Consider the following 22,887-nt stretch of genomic DNA (forward strand, 5'->3'; position numbering starts at 1 on the left):
TATCTCCATGGGCATAGCCGCATAGGTCTTATGGATAGGATCATAGTGATGTAATTGAACAAGCTTTATATGGTCAGAGGAGAAACCTTTGATGATATATTCATGCATTTAACCAAATAAAATAAATAGGAAGTTCAGTTGGAAGTTGGAAGTGTGAAACAAATAGCTCGCCCTAGCTAGCTAGCTCTGACGTTGTGCAGGAAACATTCATCAGTTTCAGGTACAGTTGCCAACAATTGCTGAAATTAAACATAGAAAGCAAATGAAGTTAATAAGTACAGTACACCAATCTTGTTTACATTCATTTTGGATGGAACAACTTTAAGCTAGGTTTCAGTTTACAAGTACAATCCCAGAAATGAAAAATTAAAGAGAATAATATATATAAAAAGTAGAAACAAACTAACTGCTGTATGTCAAACTAAGGACTTTCAATCGATCTATAAAAGGAAATCTGTGAAAAAAAATTGTAGTTTTTTTGGGGGCGGGGTTGGGATTCCTGCAAATGCAGAGCTATATATGTATCTTTATTACATATAGTACATAAGTGGCCGGGAATTGAAGTGATATGATCAAGTAGTACGGGAAGGATGAAAGAAAGCCAGAAAAACGGAAGCAACTTTGTTAATAGGATTGCAGAAAATGGAAACATCAGCAGCAGCAGGAGGAGGTTTTTGATTAAAAATCTTGACCCTTGGAATTTTGCAGGTTACTGTGATCTTCTTTTCCAGCACGCTCACCACCACTGATTCTGTTTCTCCTATACAATTAACAATCACATATGTACAACAACAACAACAATACACCCGGTAAGATCAACATTAATTAAGAAACAATAATATATATATATATCAGACTTGTACTTCATCATCATATATATATATATATATGCTTTCTTAGCTAGCTAGGTTGCACAAATAAGGCAATGATTAACCCCGGCCCAGATTAAAGTGCATCTAGGATAGCTCATATATATTCAGTATAGTGTTAGGTTATTGTTGTGATGTGTAGTTTAGTATTGCCAAATTAGTTTAAGCAGCGCAGCCACATAAGAATAGGAACAAAGAAAATCCAGAATGATAGGATGATGAGGACTCGACGGAGAGAAAAGATAAAAGCTAGCTACCACTGTACTGCACTTTAGTAAAAAGGACCACATGAGCTGCACCAAAATTAAAGTGTGTGATTGAATCATATCCTTGAAAGTTTCACCCATTATTTTTCTTAATGGTATCCAATGCATATATATGCCCTCATAAGGAAACAGGAAAAAAGATAGGCCGGAATTGAAGGTCAAGGTAAGCTGCAGCCTAGCTACCTTAGCTTTCAACCAGCAAATTAATTAAAGGGAATTACATATATATAATCATTAACCAGCTGAATAATCTTAATCAAAAAGTATTTCATGTGTTGAAGAAAATGAAATGTAAATTTATGACTTTTACCTAAAAGTATATATATGTTGATAGTATTAGAGAATAAGATAATTATTAAATGTTATGGAGTAATAATATAATGAAAAAAAATGGTTGGGGACAGATGTGTAGTTGAAACATAACATAAAATTGTAGAAATTTCAGCAAGCTGAGGCTGTTGATTACTACGTGCAGGGTAGGGTGGACCCGGGTGGGGAAAATTGCTACCACACTAAAGGCTACAGCTGCGCGCATTTTAGACTGTAGTGGGGATGCAACGGTCACCTACGCACTGTCACATCACCCAGCACCCAACGCCGGAAAAAAAAAAAAGACCACTCCGATGAGCCGGAAAACTCACCGTTCATTTTGGACATAACTTCGGCCACTCTCTTCTGGCACCTGGCGCACCGGTAGTCCGCCAAGAACACCACTTCCTGCACCTAATCGGCGGCATGCCGGCACCAATGAATGAAACGAGCAGTAGAATTAATAAACACCACCACCACCACGACGGGAGAGACAAGTAACCGTAACAGAAAACATACGGCAACTTACGAGAGGTATGGCCAAGGATTCAATGGATGCAAGCGTGACTTTCGGAATTATTATTGGCTTCTTGTTGGGCTTCCTCTTCTTCATATCAATGGCTGCCATTTCGCGTTAATTAGTTCATGAAACAGATAATCGATCCGACCTCATCTTATCTTATATATAAAACATCATCTATCTATAGTACGTACTTGAATTGTGAGATCGATCGAGCTGATGATGAGCTGAGAAATTGAAGTAATTAAGAAGGCCAGACCAGGCTAGATAGGCTTATAATTTAATCTGAGAATGAAAACGATTTATGAACAGACCTTGTAGAATGAAAGAGGAGTCCCATCTTTATGAGAAGTTGATCTTTTATAGGAAAACAAGGTCGGGAATATTGAGGATACATAGATAGATGGAGATAAATCAATTTTGGAGGGACAGAATCATAAGTTGGAAAAGGTCGTTCATCTGAGTTGACAATAACAACAACAAATAATAAATAAATGTTTCATTAAAACCCATTCTATACAATTTCGATACGTATGTACATACTTTCTTCTACGCCTATATATACATTGAAGAAATCTTTTTTTTTTTTTAAATCATATGGTGTTGTTTTTCAAAGTGGCCGGAACAAACTTAAACGAATTATAAAATATCCAATAACACCTTACTAAATGTGTTATTTTCCACACAGCAGGTATCCAATATTCTTCTGAGATTATTATTGCAATTAAGGTTGCTTGGAAGACCAGGCCAGATCTTCCCACTTTATGTTATAAATTACCAACTAGGATGTAGGTGTTTAGGTGAAAAAAGCCCCACATCATATTAAACCTTATGTTAATAATACTCAAAAAAAAAAATTCTAGTTAATATAAAATCATGTTATTATCAAGTGAATTTGATAAAGCTTAGCTTACCTATAGTTATGTTTTTATGGTATTCAACTATATATTTGTGAAGAAATAATCAAAATATTTAATAAAGTGTTAATTTTTTTTTATAAATTAAATATTTAAAAAGCATGTGATCGATATGATGGATTATGTATACTGTAATTTACCATCATAATTAGGATTTTATCCAAATCCCAGTAGTGGGGTTATGCTATTAAATTACTATGTATAATATAAATAATAATACTGTACTACTACAAATATTATTGTCTTATAGTCCATAGCTGGGCTCCACTAATCAATCCCTCAAAGAAATGGAAAAACAAAGTGTATAAAATAATTATGCCCATTTGACGACGATGCGCGCATAACTAAATAACATATTGTTCAAATTGCAATTTAGATGTTTTTTTATTTTATTTTAATTAAAGCATATTTGACCATTATTATGAATCAGGCCATCCAACTCTTTTCCGTTATTTAAATTAATTAATATTAAGCATTTATTTATGAATGAAGAGGAGGGCATGTTGTGATGAATTAATAAGAGATGTACTGAGACGATGAATGGAAAATTTAACTTGCGATATTATGATGTGTAGTGTAAATTGAGGGCGCTGAGGTTTGGATAGGGTATGATAAAGGAGTTTCAACTTGCATGGATAAGGTGTCGTGTGGTCAAATTTTGTTAGAATTGCATTTTGAGTTAACGGACAAATGAGTCACAAGAGATGAGATGATATGTATCACGGTTGCATAAATATATAGAATCTTATAGACGATGTTTGTAAAAGAGAAATGGGTAAGCAGTGGGTGGTTGTAGTAAGGATATTTTTAGATAATAGAATCGATATGCAAATTGTCTTAACTTGCAAACCGTTCTCCTCAATATGCTCGAGGGTTTTTAATTGTTTGATTATTCTCCTTTAATTTGCATGTGCAACAAGCTCTATTAGGAGATGTTAATGTCCCTCAATTGAGAAAGGTTCCTTTTGTTCCATTGTTGAGTACTTGAGTAGGTGTGTTTGGATTATATCTATATATAGAAGATCAAGAATGAGTCAAATTTGAGATTTCATTCAAACAAAAATGCATATAGATCAACTTGACCATATGTATATGATAATATTTTTGTCACCGAGACTTAGCCTAGTTGATTCGTTGTCTGACTTAAAGGTCATGATGGGAGACGGCAGTGTGCGTGGTATCTGATTGTACGACTCGCAATTTACCTAATCACCTAAGTTTGGAGTATATATATATATATATATATATATATATATATATATATATATTATTTCACCATAATACTATTAATAGAAATTAATACAAGTTCATAATTCATAAACTAGAGTTAATAGAGAATAATTAAGCTAGGAAGGAATCAAGCACCTACCTGTCTTCTTCAAAAAATAGAAAGGATTAACTCTTAAAGCAAGAGTTTAAGTCAAGTACCTACCCCAATTCCTTTGGCTTAATCAATCCCCTCCCCATCATATCCCTACTTCAGCGTCCGCACAGTTCAGTTTCAACAAACACTAAACTACAATTATCATTAAACTAAGCGAGTAATACCATACAAACAATAAACAAACAAGATTATTAAGATTTGATTAACGTAATGCAGAATATGCTGTTCTATTTTTAAATAACCAAACTCAGCAAAAATACGTACTGTTCACTGATGTAACATCAGCTTGATTATTGCTTTCTTCAAGATGCAATGAACCTGCATCATTACACACATGTTGTGTTGGACTGGACGAAATTTGGGAAAATGATATGAGATGTAAATTAAAGAGTTAATTCCATTTTTAGTCCTAGATTTATAGGTGGCATTTCACTTTTAGTCCTTTTTTTCAAAACATCCACTTTTGATCCTAGTATTATTGTGGCATGACCATTTTTTGTCCTCCATCTACAAAACAGTTTAAATTTCGCCAAATACAAGAGCATTTCAGTCTTCGATTTTGATTTTTTTTTCAAAAAATAAACATAAAAAATATAGCGGGTCAACCTACTTTGTATAAAAAAGATCAGTATTTAACGACATTTCAATGATTTTCTTGACGGAGGACCAAAAATGGTCATGCCACAATAATACTAGGACCAAAAGTGGATGTTTTGAAAAAAAAAAAAGGACTAAAAGTGGAATGCTACCTATAAATCTAGGACCAAAAATGGAATTAACTCTGAATTAAATTTTAAGTTTTTATTGTTTGGATGGTAGAGTAACAAAATGAGAGAAAACTAATCTTAATTTCTATGTTAATTACTAAACATATATTTTTAGAATGAGAATTAGTTTACCTTTCAAAACATGTTAAACATTTATATGCGAAAATCTATTCTCCTCTTTCCGGAAGTGAAAATTCGAAATAAGCTTCAAACTTGCAATGTGATGCGAATCATAATCTCTTTTTATTAGGTGATGGCCCTATACTTATGTCATGATACATTCATGTAAAATATTATATTTTTACTGTCTCATTTTATATATCCTACCTATTATTCATTAGTTGTCTATTTTCTTTAAATGGAAGAGAGGGAGTGTAATGTTATTAGTTGAAGAAATAGTTTGATTAACCAGTTATGTATGTGTTTGTTTAGCTTCTTGAAGAAATAGTTCTTGTCAGAGAGAGCAGAGGTAGAATGGAAATAAATACAGTGTAGTTGGAAGAGAAAGAAATTGATTTACAGTAATGAACAAATTAAAGAAGACAACTTTATTGGCATATAAAATATTGCAAAGTAAGCAATTGCAGAATACAAGCAGAAATTTAGGAACTGTGAGCTCTAAAAGGTTATTCTATTTATTCTATTGAATCAAAACTGCTTCCTGATGGTCAGGGTCAGTATACAAGCCAGGCAGGCTACTATCTACTTCTTACAAATTTATACAGGGGAATGGATTTTTGGAATGCCTCACCAGCTTCACTAAAAACATTTCCCATGCTCAAAAAAACATGTCAAAGGCCTACAACTGCTTCAGATCATTTTGAACCATGTACACATTCTAAACTGATTGTAAAGGTGGTCATCACCTAGACATGACCAGGCTACTTAATGGAGAGACAACAGAGGAGTTGAAGAGGGAATCGGTGATGTATTTACAATTGTCAAGATCCACCTTCAAGGATGACGGGATGAAGAGCGTCTCCTTAATTTGCATACCAGATTCCTTGGTGACGTTTTGATTTCTCTCAAAACTCAAACGCACCTTGTTAACAGGGCTTCTACACCGTCTTCTCTTCCCCGATGTCTTCCACCTTAACTGAGCAAGTCGATTATCTTTAGACAGATCATGAACCCCCTCCAACACTTTTAATCTCTCACCAGCATCTGCATCAGTATTACCTGCTGATGCAACTTCATCTCTTGGTTTTTCAGTACTTAGATGATGGACACCATTGCTACATGTGGTATGTCGTTCCAGTATGACATCACTTGACTCTTTTACTGTTTGCTTCACTGTCGAGTCACCCAACAACACTGATACAAGCTCATGCCTTTCCTTGAGATGTTTCCAACCATCAGCCAACCATTCTTGTGAATGCCTCAAGTCACTGTGACCAAAGATATGTGTTTCTTTCTCTCCTGCGGGATTTAGAAGAAAAATAATATTGTCAGATATATACAACTTTTGCATCATTAAAATCCTAAAAAATACAAGTTCAAAACAAGGAAATGATGACTTTTAGGGAATCAGATCTGACCTGGAAAATAGATATGTAGCCTGTCTTCAGATTCTTTCCTGACAACGATGCCTTCCCACCACCCTTCATTCCACCATGCATCCACAATTGCTCCAACATTGACAGCCCATGAAACTCTGCCCTTATACGATGAGGGAGAAGGCCGAAGAACTGTTCTCCCATGTATCCGGATGCCCAATTTGTCAGATGCAGCTAACTTGGTTGCCAAAACCCACTCCTGCATCATAAAAATAAAGTCTCATTAAGCAAATAGATAAAATAGATAACGATAATAAACAAATTCAAGAGCTAATATCTTGCTTAGTTGCTTGTAAGATTGTGCAGTCAAAGAACATTACAGTACTTAACACACTCACCTCAAGATTCTTAGTCTCATCTTCAGCATCCTTGACATCTTTATACTGCACTTTCACCTTATTGTTGTGCTTCTTAATGACCAAAGCTCTAAACCAACACCCTCTAATGCCACTATCTTGAGAAAGTATTTCAACTTCAGAGCCAATGTCAAAATTCTGCTGAGTCTTCTCTGTTACTACTACTTTCCCAGATATTGATCCATCAAAACAGCCTTCTTTCGAAGTGCTTATTTCCATGGTAGCTATAGAACTGCCATTGCAATACTCTTGGCAAGCTTTAGCAGGCCCTTTCTGAGGAACTGACTGGGAGGATATGTTAGACTCCTTTGAAACGCGTAGCCTTTTGTTAGGCCTGCTTTCAACAAAGCCCGTGACCCTATCCTCTACCTTCAATTCACCAAGAGGAGATGGTTGAGCTCTCAAAGGAGATGAAAAAGACATGCGTTTTAATAACTCTTGATTCCAGTATCCTTTAACGCTGGTTATGTCAAAGGGTTTGAGGTCATCATTATCAAACAGCCTTTGACAGACATATGGTTCTGACTGAGTGTGCCTTACGTCATTCAAAAATTTCTCATAATGCTGGGGACAGAGGACAGTAGCCTGTCCATCTACGCATTCAATACTGAGATTTTGAAGACAAAGAGAAAATAAAATCTCTCTGTCATTATAGTTATGAGGCAAAAGAATACCAACTTCATCAATTTTGTGAAACCAGCGTACCACAACCATCCTATTGCCTCTGGTGTCTTCATACATATCATCCAGGTAAGCAACAAGCCGCTTATCTTCTTCAGCTAATACATAAACAAAGTCATGAACCTGGATATGTACAAGAAAACAAGAAGTCAGCTAATAGTCACATAGTAGGACAAGCTGCAGTATCATCCATTGCAAAAAGAATTGTTTTTAAGTAGAGTCCACTTACTGAAATTCGAACACCATTCCTACAAAATGAAGTATAATGACATCGCTTCTTCCTACAGGTCCATGAAGAACCTAGCCAAGTGAATTCTGTGACACGCTGGCCCTGTCTCCACAAATGAACATCCTAATAAAGTATCAAAGAAAGAATTGAATGAGAATATAGTCACTCCATGCAAGCCAATCATGAGTAAATAAAAATAAAATAAAACAAAACTGACCTTCAATGCGTTCATATCATTAAGAACTGCATCCGTACCTTCACAGGGTTGACCATCATCTCTTATATCCCGATGGTGACGCAAATCTGCAACTAAATGTCATATATACAATCAGAACTTGAAGAACCATAATTACTTAAAAGCTTACTTAAAAGATAATACAGTCAACAAAACATAAAGCATCACAGTTATTCATGAATGGCACATAAAAGGCAGAAAAAGAAGCTCAAACTTTAAAAGGATTAATTTAACCAAAAAATACAATAAGAGATTCTGATATTGAAAATAAAATAGTTTTGTCCATAAGAAGACATTGTAGAACTTGACCTAGATTGAGGGCATAGGAATCTTGAAGCTCTCAACCAATTTATTGACATTCCTGCAGCCCAGACCATTGGTCAGATTATCATACATGAGCACCATGCGAACTTAGAACACAAATCATGTGTTTCAATAAAAAAGCAATTATGAATAAAATCACAAATTGTTCCATACAAAAAAAAAAATCTTAGGCAAAGCCAAAGCTCTAATACTCCAAACCTATAAAATAACAAATGCTTGCAAATTTACTTCAATTCAAATTTCATCTAAATCTAAAGGGAACTTTCCCAAGGGCTGGCAGGAAAATTATTTTAATATACCATTATGATTTTACAGCACCAAAATAAGAAGAATATGCCAAAGAAAAGCCTGTTTGAATTACAACTTTACATAAAACGAAGGAGTACGGAGAATTACTTAATCTCAGCAACCCCACCCATTTCTAGACAAATAAAATATAAAACGAAGGAGTAAAAATCCCTCTGCATCCAAAATCAAAATTTCTCTAATCCAAAATATAGAAAAAACTACACTGGCTAAAAAATCCTGCGAGAAATAGCAGCAACAATGAAACCTTGACCATTTTACAAATCAATTAATAAGTTCCAAATAAAAAAAGATATAAGAGCTGTAAATTCCAGACTGAAAGAGTCACAAAAATTAATTTTTTGTCAATTATATTAGTAATTTAAATCTAAATATGCACAAATCAAGTTCAAAAGAAAATAATTGTCTCAAATTGATCTTAAGAAACTGAAAAATACGGGTAAAGGACAAAAAAAAAACTATTTTTATGCAATACAGATTATTGTTTTCCACAAAATTAAAATATAAGCAGGAAAACGTATGAATTCCATAGATCTAGTATCCTAACTCCGTCTCAGTGCAGAAATTGCTAGAAGAGCTTCCTTATGAAACTTCAAAATTGTATGGAAAGGCTTAATAGAGAAAGGGAGAGAGAGAGCTAGAGAACCCTAAACCCCTCCCACCGGCTGGCTTTGGACGATACTCTCCGAAGAATTCAGGAATTCAGAAACATGCTAGGGAGTTTCACAGAAGATCTACCATCACCACACCGGAGGGGAAAAAATGAAAGAAAAAACTGCTACCAAATTAATGAGAAAAAACTAAAGACAGACATCCACATAGAAGTGCATATATATAGCTATATATGTATGTGAAAAAAGCACCTGAAACAATAGAATTCAGCCAATCAACGACCTCTCTTCGGGTCCGGAGCTTCGAAAGAGACGAGGAATTCGATACCGATAGCAAAGACATGGGCTTTATAGCGTAGTGATATGAGATGTGTCTCATGCCTTTCTCTGTCCCAACCACCGCCAGATCTGAGAGTCCATCTCTCCGTTTGAGATAGTAGTGAACCTCCTTCCTGCCTTTATCGGCAGACAAACAGACCTCATCCCAACTCACATAAACCGGAGCCTTCGCCGCCGTGGCCATCCACCAATAACCGCCGTATGAGGATGCCGGAGTAGTGGAAATGCGATAACGTGAAAAAACCGAATTCAATCAAGAGAGCTTGGCAGAAGGGAGAGGAGTTTCGAACGGGGATTTTGAGAGAGGGATTTATAGAGGCTAGGGTTTGGAGATGAACGGTGAGGATTTGGAATCCGCATAGGGGGGAAATGAGAGGGAAATTTCGGGTTCCCGGATATGACCCTGGGAAAATGGAGGATTTGCATGTCATGCCCCTCACGTGTTATTCGTCGTTACTCGCGAGAGTCGAGACGAGAGTGGTGCGCGTCTTCGCCGGTTTTTGGACTTAGGGGAGGAGACTCGCTCTGTACCCATCCCAGCTGGCATGTCTTTGGATTTCATTTTTCTATCTACGTAGTAATTTATAACAAAATCATTTTCAATACAATAACTAACGTAATTCTATTTGGGGAATTTGATGTTTTCGCATGTTGACACCCTTACCCACCTGGCCACCTACGACAAAACAAGATCGTAACCGTAAGATTTTTGCAGTGGTCCGCCTAGTGATGGTGGGCGGCCTTAATGGAGGACTTCAGGAGTTCTGGAGTTGTAATATGGTTTTTTTTGTATTTGTTGATATCTTGAGTTGGATGACTTGGTTCCTTTGATTATTATTTAGCTTAAATTGTTTTGTAAATGCATGAGATCATATTTCTTGTAGTAATAATACATCTTTCTCTTTGAATTTTGATGCCTTGATTCATAACTAATATCACTCCCTATTTTAGTTGATTTTGATAGTTATTGCCTAATTCTTGATGGGAAATTGATACCCTTTTATATATTTGGTGTTTGTAACTGCCTAAAATGAGTAGCAAAGAAGGATTTGGAATGTTTTTGATCAACTTTGGAAGAAAAAAGAAATTACATAAGTAAAGAAATGAAACAAGAATAAGAATTGGAAGCTGCCTCATGGGCCCAAGGCTTATCTGTCTCCTATTTATCATAAATTGATATTTAAATAGCTATTTGGTGCCAAAGACCTTGTGGTCAAGCAGCATAGCTGTGCCCCTCCCAAGTGAGAGGCCACAGGTTCTCTATTGAGGGGCAATGTATCAACAGAGAGACACAAAGTGCTATTATTCCAGGTGTTTGATTACAGACAATGTGTTGTTTGAAGCGTAAACAAAATGGGTCCAATGGTTGGTGTGCGTTGAAGGAGATCATGCGTCGGTTGGGTTTTGCGGATGCTTGGAGTTAGCTGATTATGCTAAGTATTTCAACGGTGAGGTACCGGGTGGTGGTTAATGGTGACATTTCAGACTTCATTATCCCATCTAGGGGGTTACGTTAGGGTGATCTCCTCTCACATTATTTATTCATCATTTGTGGTGAAGGATTATCACATCTCTTGATGAAGGCGGTCTATGCTAAATCTCTGTTTGCTTGCTCAGTTGCTAGAGGGGCTCAAAGGGTTTCCCACCTTCTTTTTTTTTCGCAGATGACAGCATGGTTTTTCAAAGCAAATATTCAGGAGGCTAAGGAATTCGTTATTGTTTGACTGTATATGAGCAAATGTCATGTCAGGTTGTCAATTATACTAAACCTTGTATTGCTTTCAGCATGAATGTTGGTATAGAGACTAGTAGTTTGGTGGCTACTGTGTTTGGTATGAATCCGGCACATTATATTGTCAGTAGCTGGAGTTACCGATGGGTATTGGCAGGAATAAGAGAGAGGTTTTGGACAACATTGAGACCAAGTTGAAAAACATAATTGGTGGTTGGTGACTTGGTGCAAAAATATTTTATCTCGAGCAGGAAAAGAGGTTTTGCTAAAGAGTGTGGCGCAGGCTCTTCCTACTTATGATATGAGTATCTACTACCTCCCTGTTACGTTTTGTGATAGTCTTGAGAAACTCATGAACAAATTTTGATGGAACAATAATCATCATAATGGAGAGGAATACATTGGCTTTCATGGTACCGGATGAGTGCGCCAAAAAACTCGGGGGTATTGATTTTAAGCGACTTCATGAATTTAATAAAGCAATGTTTGACAAGCAAGGATGGAGAATTCTTCAACATCCTAACTAGATTATGGCAAAGTTATATAAAGCCAAGTATTTTTCTAATTGCACCTTCCTTGGGGCTGAACTAGGGGCCAACCCTAGTTATTGTTGACGCTCTATTTTAGCAGGTCAGGATATTCTCTGAAAGGGCTGTTATAGGCGTATTGGTGATGGCCGAGGGACTCGCCTTTGGGATGATCCATGGTTCCCATATTCTGTGAATTTATAAGAAATAAAGTAATAACGTAATAAAATTGCAAATATGATCAATACTTTAAGTTTTATATGTAATATTTTATAACATAAATGTAATATATATTTTTCAATGAGTAAAGTAATAACATAACATAATTATATATATTATCAATACTTTAAGCCTTATAAATAATACTTTTACATCATAAAATTGGTCTTTATAAAAAAATATAATAGACAATTCGCATGAAATAAAATATCATTACATAACATAATTGCATATATAATTAATATTTTAAATATTATATATAATATTTTAATACTTTATAGTAAATTTATACGGAGTAATAAACAGCTTACAATAAATAATATTACTAATCCCATTAATATTAGACCAAAATTTTCATTACTTGAACCGTTTTTTTTTTTAAACGATTACTTGATCCGTTTTGTGAATTGAGTTCTGCAAAACCGCCTCACACGAAAATTTGCATGGTTAGAAAAAACTCACCCTGCATCTAAAAAGGGGAAATAGAAGTGTCTAGAATACAAATTATTTTTTTTGAAAATGTCTAGAATACAAATTAAAAGAAACAATTGTTTGTTTCAAAAAAAAAAAAAAAAAAAGAAAGAAAGAAACAATTGTTGACGTAAATAAATGGGGAAGCGATAAAGCCAAGGTGACAGCTAAGCCGGTCCCGCGGCTTGGGTCCCACCGGAAGCGCGGCAAGACTTTTTTAAAATAAAGGAATTTGCCAATTGATGCTGATTCCCTGGTTGAATTTGCTTCCTTTTTCTGACCGGCTGCTTGCTTCAACCATATTCTTTATTCACCTGCTTTTCCCGGTGAGGATGGACGACGACGTGGCATCCTTAGCTGTAGGTCAACACGTGAGCACCACCTCTTCCAAAAGTAGGAAAATGAAAATTTACTCGATCAAAGATCTCGAGATTAAGCGACATGAAGTGATTCTTCTAAATAGGAGGTCATGAATTTGAGCCTAAGTTGGGAGCTAGTCCTATGACTATTAGGATGCTGTTAATTTTAATATACGACTTTCAAAATCAACAATTGATTACCCTGACTACTCAATTTTGGTCCATCCAACCAAAAAATTTTAAAGGATAAAATCTTGAGGACAAATTTGTCCTTTTACTTCTATTCTTCTCTTTCACTCGCCGGCATGGTTGACTACGGGAGGAATTCTTCCTCCGTTGACAATTACCCTTAGATTCAATACCTATTTAATATAAATTTTACCGAAAAACTATTTGAGATAAAAAATTAAAGTCAAGATATGTATTTTGGCCACTTTTGATCGAATTGAAAGTCGATGATTAAAAGGGATATGATACTAGTCTAATAGTCAGATGACCATTTTTAGTATCAACTTTTATTTTTATTTTACTTTTCTCCATCTTTAATATGTTAATCTGACCAAAAAACCCACACTTAAGTTTTACCACTAGGGTGCTGTTAGTAATTGATATTTAGTGTGGTTTATAATTTTTTTTTTTTGATATTTTGATTTTAAACATCAATTATTGGGACAGGGAAGGCAAGGGCATGTGGCAAGTTGGGGATAAAAGGGTCCCACGCAGGCAATCATGTGTATGCGGATTGAACAAAGTTTGATTTTGATTAGTGCTTGATAGTTATTGGTTGACTCTAAATTGCAAAGTAATGAATGGGCACTAAAGATATTTTAATAATATGAAGACTAGCTTGAAAAGGAATAAGTTTTGGATTTTTGTTTAATGTCATTCCAACTCAACGTACATCATATAATTGTGATCAAATAATATAGCAATGTCTTTTTTTTTTGAAGAAATAATATAGCAATGTCTATATAACAAAACATTGTCAACCCAAAAATAATTACTCTAACTATCCCATTTTACATGTTTACTATTCATTGGTCAAACAAACTATTATTTCATTGTTTATTTTCTTTAGTAAGTTTTACTTATTTTTAAATTTATTTTTTTTGTGTGTTTAATAATCCTTTCAATGCAGTTTTAAATATATAAATTTTATATATTGATACTAAATTTAATATTAAGAAAAATTGAATTAAAAATAATTTCAGCCAAATCTCATCAAACAAAGTAGGCAAACAAAATAGGACCGAGGAGCAGATAGTATACTCCTTCATTCTCACCTCAAATAGACATAGCTGAAAAATGCACTTAAGTGGGCCTGCCTGGAAGAAATATAATGCATGATAATTGAAAAGCCAACAGTATAAAGTATCAATCATTATTACATGGACATGTATAAACACAACCTTAACTAGCTTGAGTATTGAAATTAGATCAATGTAACAGACTATATAAAACAACTTTTATCATGCATATATACATATAATTTGTTGAATGAATGAGGAGCTAGTGCAATAACTTAATGATCTGAAGCGTGTGTTTCGCTATGTGAAGGGAACCTTGCACTATTTACGTGTCTCCAGGTCTGACTCTTTGGTTGTTCATGCATTTTCAGACTCCGACTGGACTGGCTGTCCTGTAGACAGAAAGTCTATGAGTGGCTTTGCTATTTTTCTTGGCATCAACCTTGTTTCTTGGGCCTGTTGTAAGCAGAAGACTGTGGCGCGATCATCTACAGAAGCGGAGTACGAGGGGCTTGTAGATGCCTCAACTGAGGTGACTTGGTTGGTTTCTTTACTAGGTGAGCTTGGCATTCATCTATCTTCGCCTCCTCAGCTTTGGTGTGACAATTTAGGTGTGACTTATCTCTGTGCTAACCCGGCGTTTCATGCTCGGACCAAACACGTGGAGATCGACTATCACTTTGTGAGGGACAATGTGGCTTCTGGGGATTTGGTCATACAGTTCATCTGGACTAAGGATTAGCTAGCAAATATTTTTAGGAAGGCTCTTGCTTCGTCTCGTTTCTCCTTTTTGCGTGACAAACTCAATGTCGTTGCTTTACCACCTTGAGTTTGCGGGGGTGTATTAGCTAGGGATTATTAGACTTAGTGTTGCAATACTTCTAGACATCTATTTTGTGTAGGATTCTTGAGTCTATATCTTGTATTCTTGAGTCAATCAATACAAGACTCCTACATTCATCTTCATTGGTCAAACAAACTCTTACTTCATTGATTATTTTCTTTAGTAATTTTTAATCATTTTTAAATTTAATTTTTGTGTGTTTAATAATACTTTTAATATATAATGTAGTTTTAAATATATAAATTTTATATATTAATACTAAACTTAATATTATGAAAAATTGAATTAAAAATAATTTCAATCAAGCATCACCCAACAAAGTAGACAAATAAAATAGGATGGAGGAGTACATAGTACACTCATTCATTCTCACCTCAAATAGACACAGCTGAAAAATGCACTTAAGTGGGCCTGCCGGGAAGAAATATAATGCATGATAATTGAAAAGCCAACAGTATAAAGTTTAAACACAGCCTTAATTAGCTTGAGTATTAAAATTAGATCAATGTAAAAGACTATATAAAACAACTTTTATCATGCATATATACATACAATTTGTTGAATGAATGAGGAGCTAGTGCAATGCTTATATATTGTTGTTCTTGGAGTTGACTGAATAAGCTAGCTAGGCTGCACCATGGAACCACTAAACCTCAATCTTTTGCAGCATATAAAGACCAGGTAATTCTCTCCTCAGATCAAGATTATGTTTGCACAGTTGCTTAATTAATGTGGGATATATATGATCGATGTTTTCCATTTTACAATACAGATTAATTGTATATGTGCATGATTAAAGATGAGTATGAAGTGTAATACATGATTTGTTGTTGGATATGATGTTTAATTTCCTACTACAGCGCAGCAGTACAGGCCGGATATATATATCTATCTCATCAGATTGAGCTAGTATAGAGCTATGGATGCCAAAGTGTACATACTACATACATACGTACATATCAAGGCCTGGCCTGGCCCAAATTAAACTAAATTAAAGATGCATATATGCTAGTTAATTTGATCTTATATATTACTATTACTACATACAATCTTCAAATGAAGTTAAACATTGTCTGCAAGTTGAATCGTCCCATCCTTTTTGGGCTCACCTTCCATCTTCTGGATCTGAATTGGCTTGAAAGTATAGAATTTTGCACAGAAAAGATAGTAAACAAAGTTGAAGAGTTGCAGCAATGTGATGAGCCAGTAAAAGTACTCCAACTTCCCCTTGTTCAAATTGTTATCCGGAAGCCAGTTTGATCCGCCGGGGCCTGCGCTGAACTTGTGCACCAGAGAAACCAAGAGAGTGCTCATGTAATTCCCGGCGGAGATGGCGGTCCAGAACAGCGCCGACGCCGTGCTCCTCATGCTCTCCGGCGCTTGATCGTAGAAGAACTCCAGGTGCCCGATTGACATGAACGCCTCCGCCATCCCGTGCAGGAAGTACTGCGGCACCAGCCAGAACACCGGAATCGGAATCATTGCGTCTGCCTTGTCGCTTATTCCGTGGGCCGCCGCGGCGTTCTTCCGCTTCATTTCCACGAAGCCGGCCACGAGAGTTGCGAGGATGGAGATGAAGAAGCCAATGCCCATGCGGCTGAGAAAGGAGATGCCACGCTCGAGTCCGGTGACTTTTCTGGCCAAGGGGACGAAGACGCGGTCGTAGAAGACAATGGTGCATAGCATGGAGGATAAGGTGAAGACGGACATGGAAGCAGCGGGGATTTGGAATGATTTTGTAAGGTGTCTGTCCATGGTTTTTGCTTGTTGGATTGAGAATGTGTTTTGTTGGGCATATGCAGTGATGAGAATGATTCCGGAGGCCCATATTGGGCCCATTCGGATCACGGATTTTAGTTCCTCAACCCGGTGGACCGTATTTAGCCTCCATAAGTTGGGGGATTTTGGGTCGTCATCCTCCGTTATAACTGCAGCCTTGTCCAAAAATCTGCATACCCAACAAAATTCAATTTTAATTATTTTATTCGAATTTAAACAAGATTTTTGCAATAATAATAATATAATATAACGCCATAATTGCTTTAAATACTGCCAATCAAATCCATAGTCATTCAGTCAAACACTTTTTTTATTATTTAAGATAATATATTTTGTTGGCATGGAAGAAACAAGGGCGGCCAAGTTGTTGGCTAGTTGATCTGAAAGAGTTATATTACAAATTAATTAATTAATTATTGGACGACTAGCTACTGGGTTATATTTAATTGTTATGAACAGAACCGAACAAGGAGTTAATATATATTCAATAATTGGCCCATAAATGATGATAAGAATGCTTGGATTGTTTACATGTGCAAAGGATAGTGATGTTCAATGATTTGTATAAAGGACAACATACATGAGTTGTCTATATCCCACTGTGTCTGTGGTACCCAACTCCATCTGTTCTTATATGAGCTAGCTAAGCTGCTAGGAATTAGGAAAAGGACCTACATACATACTTACGTACTATACACTACCGCTTTGATTTGTACTACGTATTAATATAAATTAAAGATCCTCCACTCAACTAATCAATTACCCATTGTACTGTACCACTAATTTAACTATTTAAGTCACATATCGTGATTTATCATTCAACTAAACGAAGGAGTTTGAGACGCTAGCTAGGATAATTAGGACAAGAGAACTTTTCTATTTATGTAAGATATTTATATTACACAATTAATATACTACGTACTAATTAATTTAGCCATATTCAATGATAACAAGCATAATAATTAATGTTTTGAATCGTGATTATATTATATTTTACTAATTTCTTTTTAAAAAAAGTATGTTAAAATAGATGAGGGGAAATTAAAATGACTTACTGCATGTGTTTAGTATGAAGAAGCTTCCCGGCGACCGAAATAGCAGCATCAATCTCGTCGTTTTGATAAAGCAAGGTGGAATTGGAAACTATGGGCACCTTCCTCTTCTTGTAGGCGGCGACGCAGACTTGCACAAGGCGCGTGAAGGGGCTTCCGGCGGGGTCCAGATTCCGGTACAAAGGGTAGCCGAAGATGAAGGTGAAGATAGAGAAAGCCATGGCTATGGTTGGGACCCCAAACCCCCAACCCCAACCAATGTTATCTTGTATATACACCACCACCGTGACGGCCACCAGCATGGATGTCCCCATGCAGAAGTAGTACCAGTTGAAGAATCTCCACGTTTTTGTCTTCTGCTTCGGATCGGTCTCGTCGAATTGGTCGGCTCCGAACGCCACCACGCACGGCCGGATTCCACCCGAACCCAGGGCGGTTAGGAGGAGGGACACATAGAGGATGGCGACTTGGCCGGAGTTTGCTTCCTGGCAAACTTGGTCGGGCTTGCATGCTGGAGGTCTTAGCTTTGGAAGTATTGCTGAAGTTGTTAACAGAGTCATTCCCTATAATTATATTAATTAATTAATCAAAATATATAGTTAGTTAATTAAGTTTGATTTGATTGATGTGATGGATGAGAGAGAATTGAAGTATACGCACTAATTGATAAATGATTGAGGCAATAGTGATAGTCCAAAATCTTCCGGCGAAGGTGTCGGCAAGAAAAGCTCCAAGCAAGGGGGTTAAGCTGGCGGTTCCGCCGAAGTTGGTCAGAGTATTGGCCGCTTTAGTTAGTGGAAGATGCAACTGAGTCGTCAAGTATATGATCATGTTTGCAGCAAAGCCCACTACGGCCAACTTCTCACACACTTCATTCGCTGCATAATTAACATACATACATACATACTATACATTATTAAACAAAACTTAACAAATATATATATGGAAATCATCATCATCAAAACATTAAAAACAACCTTTGAATATAATTTTTAGGATGCTAATTTGCCAAATATAGTACAACAATTAACAAAAAGCCCAGCCACTTAAATCATTCCAAACGGAAGGTCTCAGGTTCGAGTCTCATCCCAATCAAGGATGTTTGCATTATCATGTTGTTTGAGCACATACTATGTGTAGGTTAGATTGTAGTACTGCCCAGCCCTTAAATTAATCATATCCTAACCTAAAGAGCTAGATTCATATTCATCACCTCTCTTTCAGTACATATTCAGACATGTATGTTTCAGATCAGAGGTACAGATAGGACACAACTCACAAGATACAGAAGCTAGCTAGATAGATAGATTCCAAGGTTAATTATTGACTAGGGGATAAACGGGTACAGTTCTAATCACTTGTTGAAATACACAAACTTTAAACTAGAAATCTTGAACAACTCAACCTTTGGAGATTGGAGGTTCATGATAAGGGAATAAATTAAATTATTAAAGTTTATTCTAAACTTTTAATCTAACATATATATATTGATGGAATTGAAGAAGCTTAGCTTACCAAATATGAATGGCATGGTGATCATCCCGCCCTTCACCCTTTCTACTTTCCCACTTTTTTTGGCCGCCATCTCTTCATTCATTTTGATATGATGTAGCGTAGCTAGTTGGTTCTTAGCTTGTATGAATCATATCGGAGTTAGTTGCAGGTTTTATAGGTGACACAATGCATGAAATTTTAACTGTGGTAACTTTCTCACGCATGCCATCCATTTTTGTCTCGATCTGTCTCCTTTTATTATTATTTTTTCATTTTTTTAATATATAACTTTCTGGGGTTTAATGATTATGGGGTTATGGCCGAAAAGCGTTCACAAGTGATAATAAAGCGGATGCATTCTAGTTGGAAGGTCAATACAAAATCATATTATTGGTACGATATTTTTTTCTTTCATTTCTGCCGGCAAAACCTACCGTTTAAGGAGTGTTTGGTTCAATTCATTTAATATTAGATATGTATTATAATGTAAGTATGATAATTTATTTTTTTGGTGCGCAAGAGGGGCAAAGCCCGGCCCGGTGAAAGTAAAATTAGTGAATCTTCCTGGTTGCGACGTTCATGGCGTCTCTGGAAAGGATGTTAATGACCCCATCAGGTGGACGATCTAGGATTAAAGTCCCCCACTAGCTAGTTTGACCTATGTTGGCCGGGTAATCGGCACATTGGTTCCCTTCTCTATAAACATGACCAAGCTCCAACTCTTGGACTTTACTCATTAGAAAGTTGCAGTCCGCGATTAGCGTATTGGCTTCTGGAGCGACTCTTCTTCCTTGTTCAAGACTTGAACCATAGCATTAGAGTCGGTTTCCACGATGAGTTTGTTGAATCCTCTGTTTACAGCGATCTTCAAACCTTCTCGGAGACCCAACAACTCAGCGATGAAGCTGTTTGCTACCCCAACTTTTGAGGAGAAACCCACAATCCATGACCCTAGGTGGTCACGGAAGACTCCACCAGCACTCGCCATGTCTGAGCTCGCTTTCCTGGTATATTATTTGATACATAAAATACTTATTATCACACTTACCATTAAATATATTATTTGATACATAAAATACTTATTGAAGAACGTTATTATATAATTTATTGTGTTAGTTACATATTAAATATCACATATTAATTATTAATTTATCACGAGTACGTATAATTATGGTAATTATCACCAACATATATTATTATATATTATTATTTAATCCTTTCAAAAAAAATATTATTATTTAATAGTAATGCTTACCTTAAATAATTAATTAGCATATGTTTCACATTATTTAATGCGAATAATTTTGGGAACAAACAATATGAACTGATCAAATGAAGTCACATAATTAAAAATTTCCTAATTTGACACATGCAGCATTGTAAGAGAGAAACAAAATGTATTTACATATTCTAACTTCTTTTTTTTTTTTTTTTTGAAAATATCTAAGAAATAATTATTTATTTTATTACTTCGTGTTATGAGACGTAATCAACAAAAAGTAGTTAATTGAATTAACTAATGATTCGTTTTTAACTTTCAGAATAAAAATACATTTAAATTGTATTAAATTTACACAATTCGTGACGCAGCCCATAATATCATTATCGGTTTGGATTGCCCGATCTATATGTGTGGTGCAAATTATATGGTAAGTCAGTACCATTCACCCAGTCCATCAAAGTAATGACCACCATTCGAGATTTTTATTTTATTTTTATTTTTGAATTTGTAGGTGTAGAATTCGTTGTTGCTAACATGTAAAATTAATCTAGTTTCAGTTTAAATTGCATTAGTAAAATTTAAGTCAAACATATCCTCCAACCTTCTTGCGGTATGTTATTAGTGGTCTATTTACCTATTGTCATGTTTATTTGATAAAAAAAAAAGTTATTGGAGTTTGAATTTACTCTTTTTTAGTACTATTGATTATGTTACAAGTTAGTATCTGTCTATTCACTTTTTTAACCAATTGAAGCACAAAAGTCACTTCTATAATCTTCCATTTGGGAGAGTTACAGTTATGACGCTTGATCACAACGTCTTTGATTGATTTTTAAGTCTTTAATATCATGAACTACTTAACCAAGAACTTTTGCAAGCAGATTTTACAAGAAGCTGTAATATAAATATTTTAATGCAAATAAAACTTTCAATTCCAAAAATAAATCCAAATCGATCGCCCAAGGGTTTGTACTAGTAGTAACTAGTAAATAACGTATGGTTGATAGGGGGAAAGAGTATCGTAGGGGGATTCAAAAGGACAAACATATTGATGACAGACGTACATTTCATCAACTCCCTTCCACTTGTTTTACATATATATCTTCATTCGCCTTGTCACTTTCTATGCATTTTTTTCTTCTAAAGTTGATTAACCTTGTTGCACATATAGCGTAAATCAATTCTCTATGTGATTGAATGAATGCTTTTGTTTTATATGCATGTTTCACATTCATTTCGGGTGCGATTTATAAATTTAAATATCTTTTCTCTTAAAGTAGTCTCGAATTTTAAATATCGTATCATTCAATTCTATTTTTTTTTATACGTGTGGGAGGTTTGTAACACGATTCAATCGAAGAAAAAGGAGGAAAGTTAAAAGTGCAGCGTACTTGACGATTTACCTTGCCAATGATGATGAGTTCCAATGGCAATTTGCAATCTAAGAATTGAAAGAGAGTTTCATTTTACTCATAATAATATTAAGTTAATCTAAACAGATCAAAGCACCATATTTAATTTAATTTGGCATTTCATGAATCATAAGAATTGCCATTTTGTTGTGCGTGGGTGGTGCAAGAAGCTGTAGTAAGAATATAATGACAAGCATAAGATATATAATCAGATATAGCTATGATTCATACAACTATATGTATCCTTTTAAAAAAAATAAAAACAAATAATGAAGTTCATGTTTTTATAATTAAAATAATACGCTTTTCGTCTTAAAATATAAATGATATTTATGCGATACACGCAAATGTTTAAATAAATAAAAAAAATATTTTCTTTTTAAGATTATCATTCATTACATTCTTTCTATATTTGCAAATTAAATCTAAATCAAATGAAAATATAATTGCCCAACTTCTTGGATTTGGCAAGGTCATTCATCATTACAACATTTATGACAAAAACAATTATCTAACTCATGCTTGTGCAAATTTAAAAGCCACAAAATATGTAAAAGCTAAGTAACAACAAAGTCCAAAATCCATAAAACATTTCAAAAAAAAAAAAGAAAAAAGTGATATTAGTTTAATTCCATAAAGGTTAGGTATATTTTTCATATTTGTGTACTTAATTATTTTCAATTCAATTTATTTAATAACTACTCATGCTTTTCCCATGATGGTGAATATATGCCCCATGGGCTTAATTAGCTCAACGCTTTAGTAGATAGTATTTGAGAAAAGAGATCAATGTTTGAAAATTCAGCAATGATAATATAATGTGTGAATTATGCTCAAAGTAGGTAGCTAGATCTCTTGTG

At 35.2% G+C, this 22,887-nt stretch overlaps 3 protein-coding genes across 6 annotated transcripts; all 3 read right to left on the reverse strand.

The window, feature by feature from the left end:
• Positions 1-226: 226 nt before the first annotated feature.
• Positions 227-2,407, reverse strand: LOC116001848. 2 transcript variants are annotated; one of them, XM_031241797.1, is made up of 4 exons: positions 2,159-2,407; positions 1,974-2,065; positions 1,777-1,858; positions 227-760 (listed from the first exon to the last, which is right to left on the reverse strand). In XM_031241797.1, exons 2-4 carry the CDS (start codon positions 2,055-2,057, stop codon positions 573-575), a joined length of 354 nt encoding a protein of 117 aa, XP_031097657.1. In that variant the 5' UTR covers positions 2,058-2,065; positions 2,159-2,407; the 3' UTR covers positions 227-572. The 2 variants fall into 2 exon arrangements, with proteins under 2 accessions (XP_031097657.1, XP_031097656.1); XM_031241796.1 differs by lacking the exon at positions 2,159-2,407 and having other exon boundaries at positions 1,974-2,150.
• Positions 2,408-5,557: 3,150 nt separating this feature from the next.
• LOC116001716 lies at positions 5,558-9,955 on the reverse strand. 3 transcript variants are annotated; one of them, XM_031241632.1, is made up of 7 exons: positions 9,583-9,720; positions 8,399-8,450; positions 8,072-8,157; positions 7,855-7,977; positions 6,927-7,748; positions 6,571-6,787; positions 5,558-6,451 (listed from the first exon to the last, which is right to left on the reverse strand). In XM_031241632.1, the coding sequence occupies exons 3-7, from the start codon at positions 8,084-8,086 to the stop codon at positions 5,895-5,897; spliced, it is 1,734 nt and encodes a 577-aa protein (XP_031097492.1). In that variant the 5' UTR covers positions 8,087-8,157; positions 8,399-8,450; positions 9,583-9,720; the 3' UTR covers positions 5,558-5,894. The 3 variants fall into 3 exon arrangements, with proteins under 3 accessions (XP_031097492.1, XP_031097491.1, XP_031097490.1); XM_031241631.1 differs by lacking the exon at positions 8,399-8,450 and having other exon boundaries at positions 9,583-9,955; XM_031241630.1 differs by lacking the exon at positions 8,399-8,450 and having other exon boundaries at positions 8,072-8,163; positions 9,583-9,955.
• Positions 9,956-15,874: 5,919 nt separating this feature from the next.
• On the reverse strand, positions 15,875-19,567 carry LOC116002194 (protein NRT1/ PTR FAMILY 3.1). The gene is made up of 4 exons (XM_031242263.1): positions 19,415-19,567; positions 18,560-18,777; positions 17,903-18,462; positions 15,875-17,016 (listed from the first exon to the last, which is right to left on the reverse strand). The coding sequence occupies exons 1-4, from the start codon at positions 19,494-19,496 to the stop codon at positions 16,131-16,133; spliced, it is 1,746 nt and encodes a 581-aa protein (XP_031098123.1). The 5' UTR covers positions 19,497-19,567; the 3' UTR covers positions 15,875-16,130.
• Positions 19,568-22,887: the final 3,320 nt, after the last annotated feature.

Source organism: Ipomoea triloba, chromosome 13 (assembly GCF_003576645.1).
Source record: "Ipomoea triloba cultivar NCNSP0323 chromosome 13, ASM357664v1".
Lineage (NCBI taxonomy): Eukaryota > Viridiplantae > Streptophyta > Magnoliopsida > Solanales > Convolvulaceae > Ipomoea > Ipomoea triloba.

Bases quoted from the DNA above. Each gene is read 5' to 3' on its own strand.
- LOC116001848 (XM_031241796.1), bottom strand. From the start codon at position 2,072: ATGGCAGCCATTGATATGAAGAAGAGGAAGCCCAACAAGAAGCCAATA. The intron at 1,859-1,973 runs GTAAGTTGCCGT...GCCGCCGATTAG, and splicing joins AATCCTTGGCCATACCTCTC to GTGCAGGAAGTGGTGTTCTT. The intron at 761-1,776 runs GTGAGTTTTCCG...TTAATTGTATAG, and splicing joins AGTTATGTCCAAAATGAACG to GAGAAACAGAATCAGTGGTG.
- LOC116002194 (XM_031242263.1), bottom strand. From the start codon at position 19,496: ATGAATGAAGAGATGGCGGCCAAAAAAAGTGGGAAAGTAGAAAGGGTG. The intron at 18,778-19,414 runs GTAAGCTAAGCT...TTAATTATGCAG, and splicing joins CACCATGCCATTCATATTTG to CGAATGAAGTGTGTGAGAAG. The intron at 18,463-18,559 runs GTGCGTATACTT...ATATAATTATAG, and splicing joins CCTCAATCATTTATCAATTA to GGAATGACTCTGTTAACAAC.
- LOC116001716 (XM_031241630.1), bottom strand. From the start codon at position 9,853: ATGGCCACGGCGGCGAAGGCTCCGGTTTATGTGAGTTGGGATGAGGTC. The intron at 8,164-9,582 runs GTGCTTTTTTCA...TATGACATTTAG, and splicing joins GCTGAATTCTATTGTTTCAG to TTGCAGATTTGCGTCACCAT. The intron at 6,788-6,926 runs GTGAGTGTGTTA...TTTATGATGCAG, and splicing joins ATGAGACTAAGAATCTTGAG to GAGTGGGTTTTGGCAACCAA.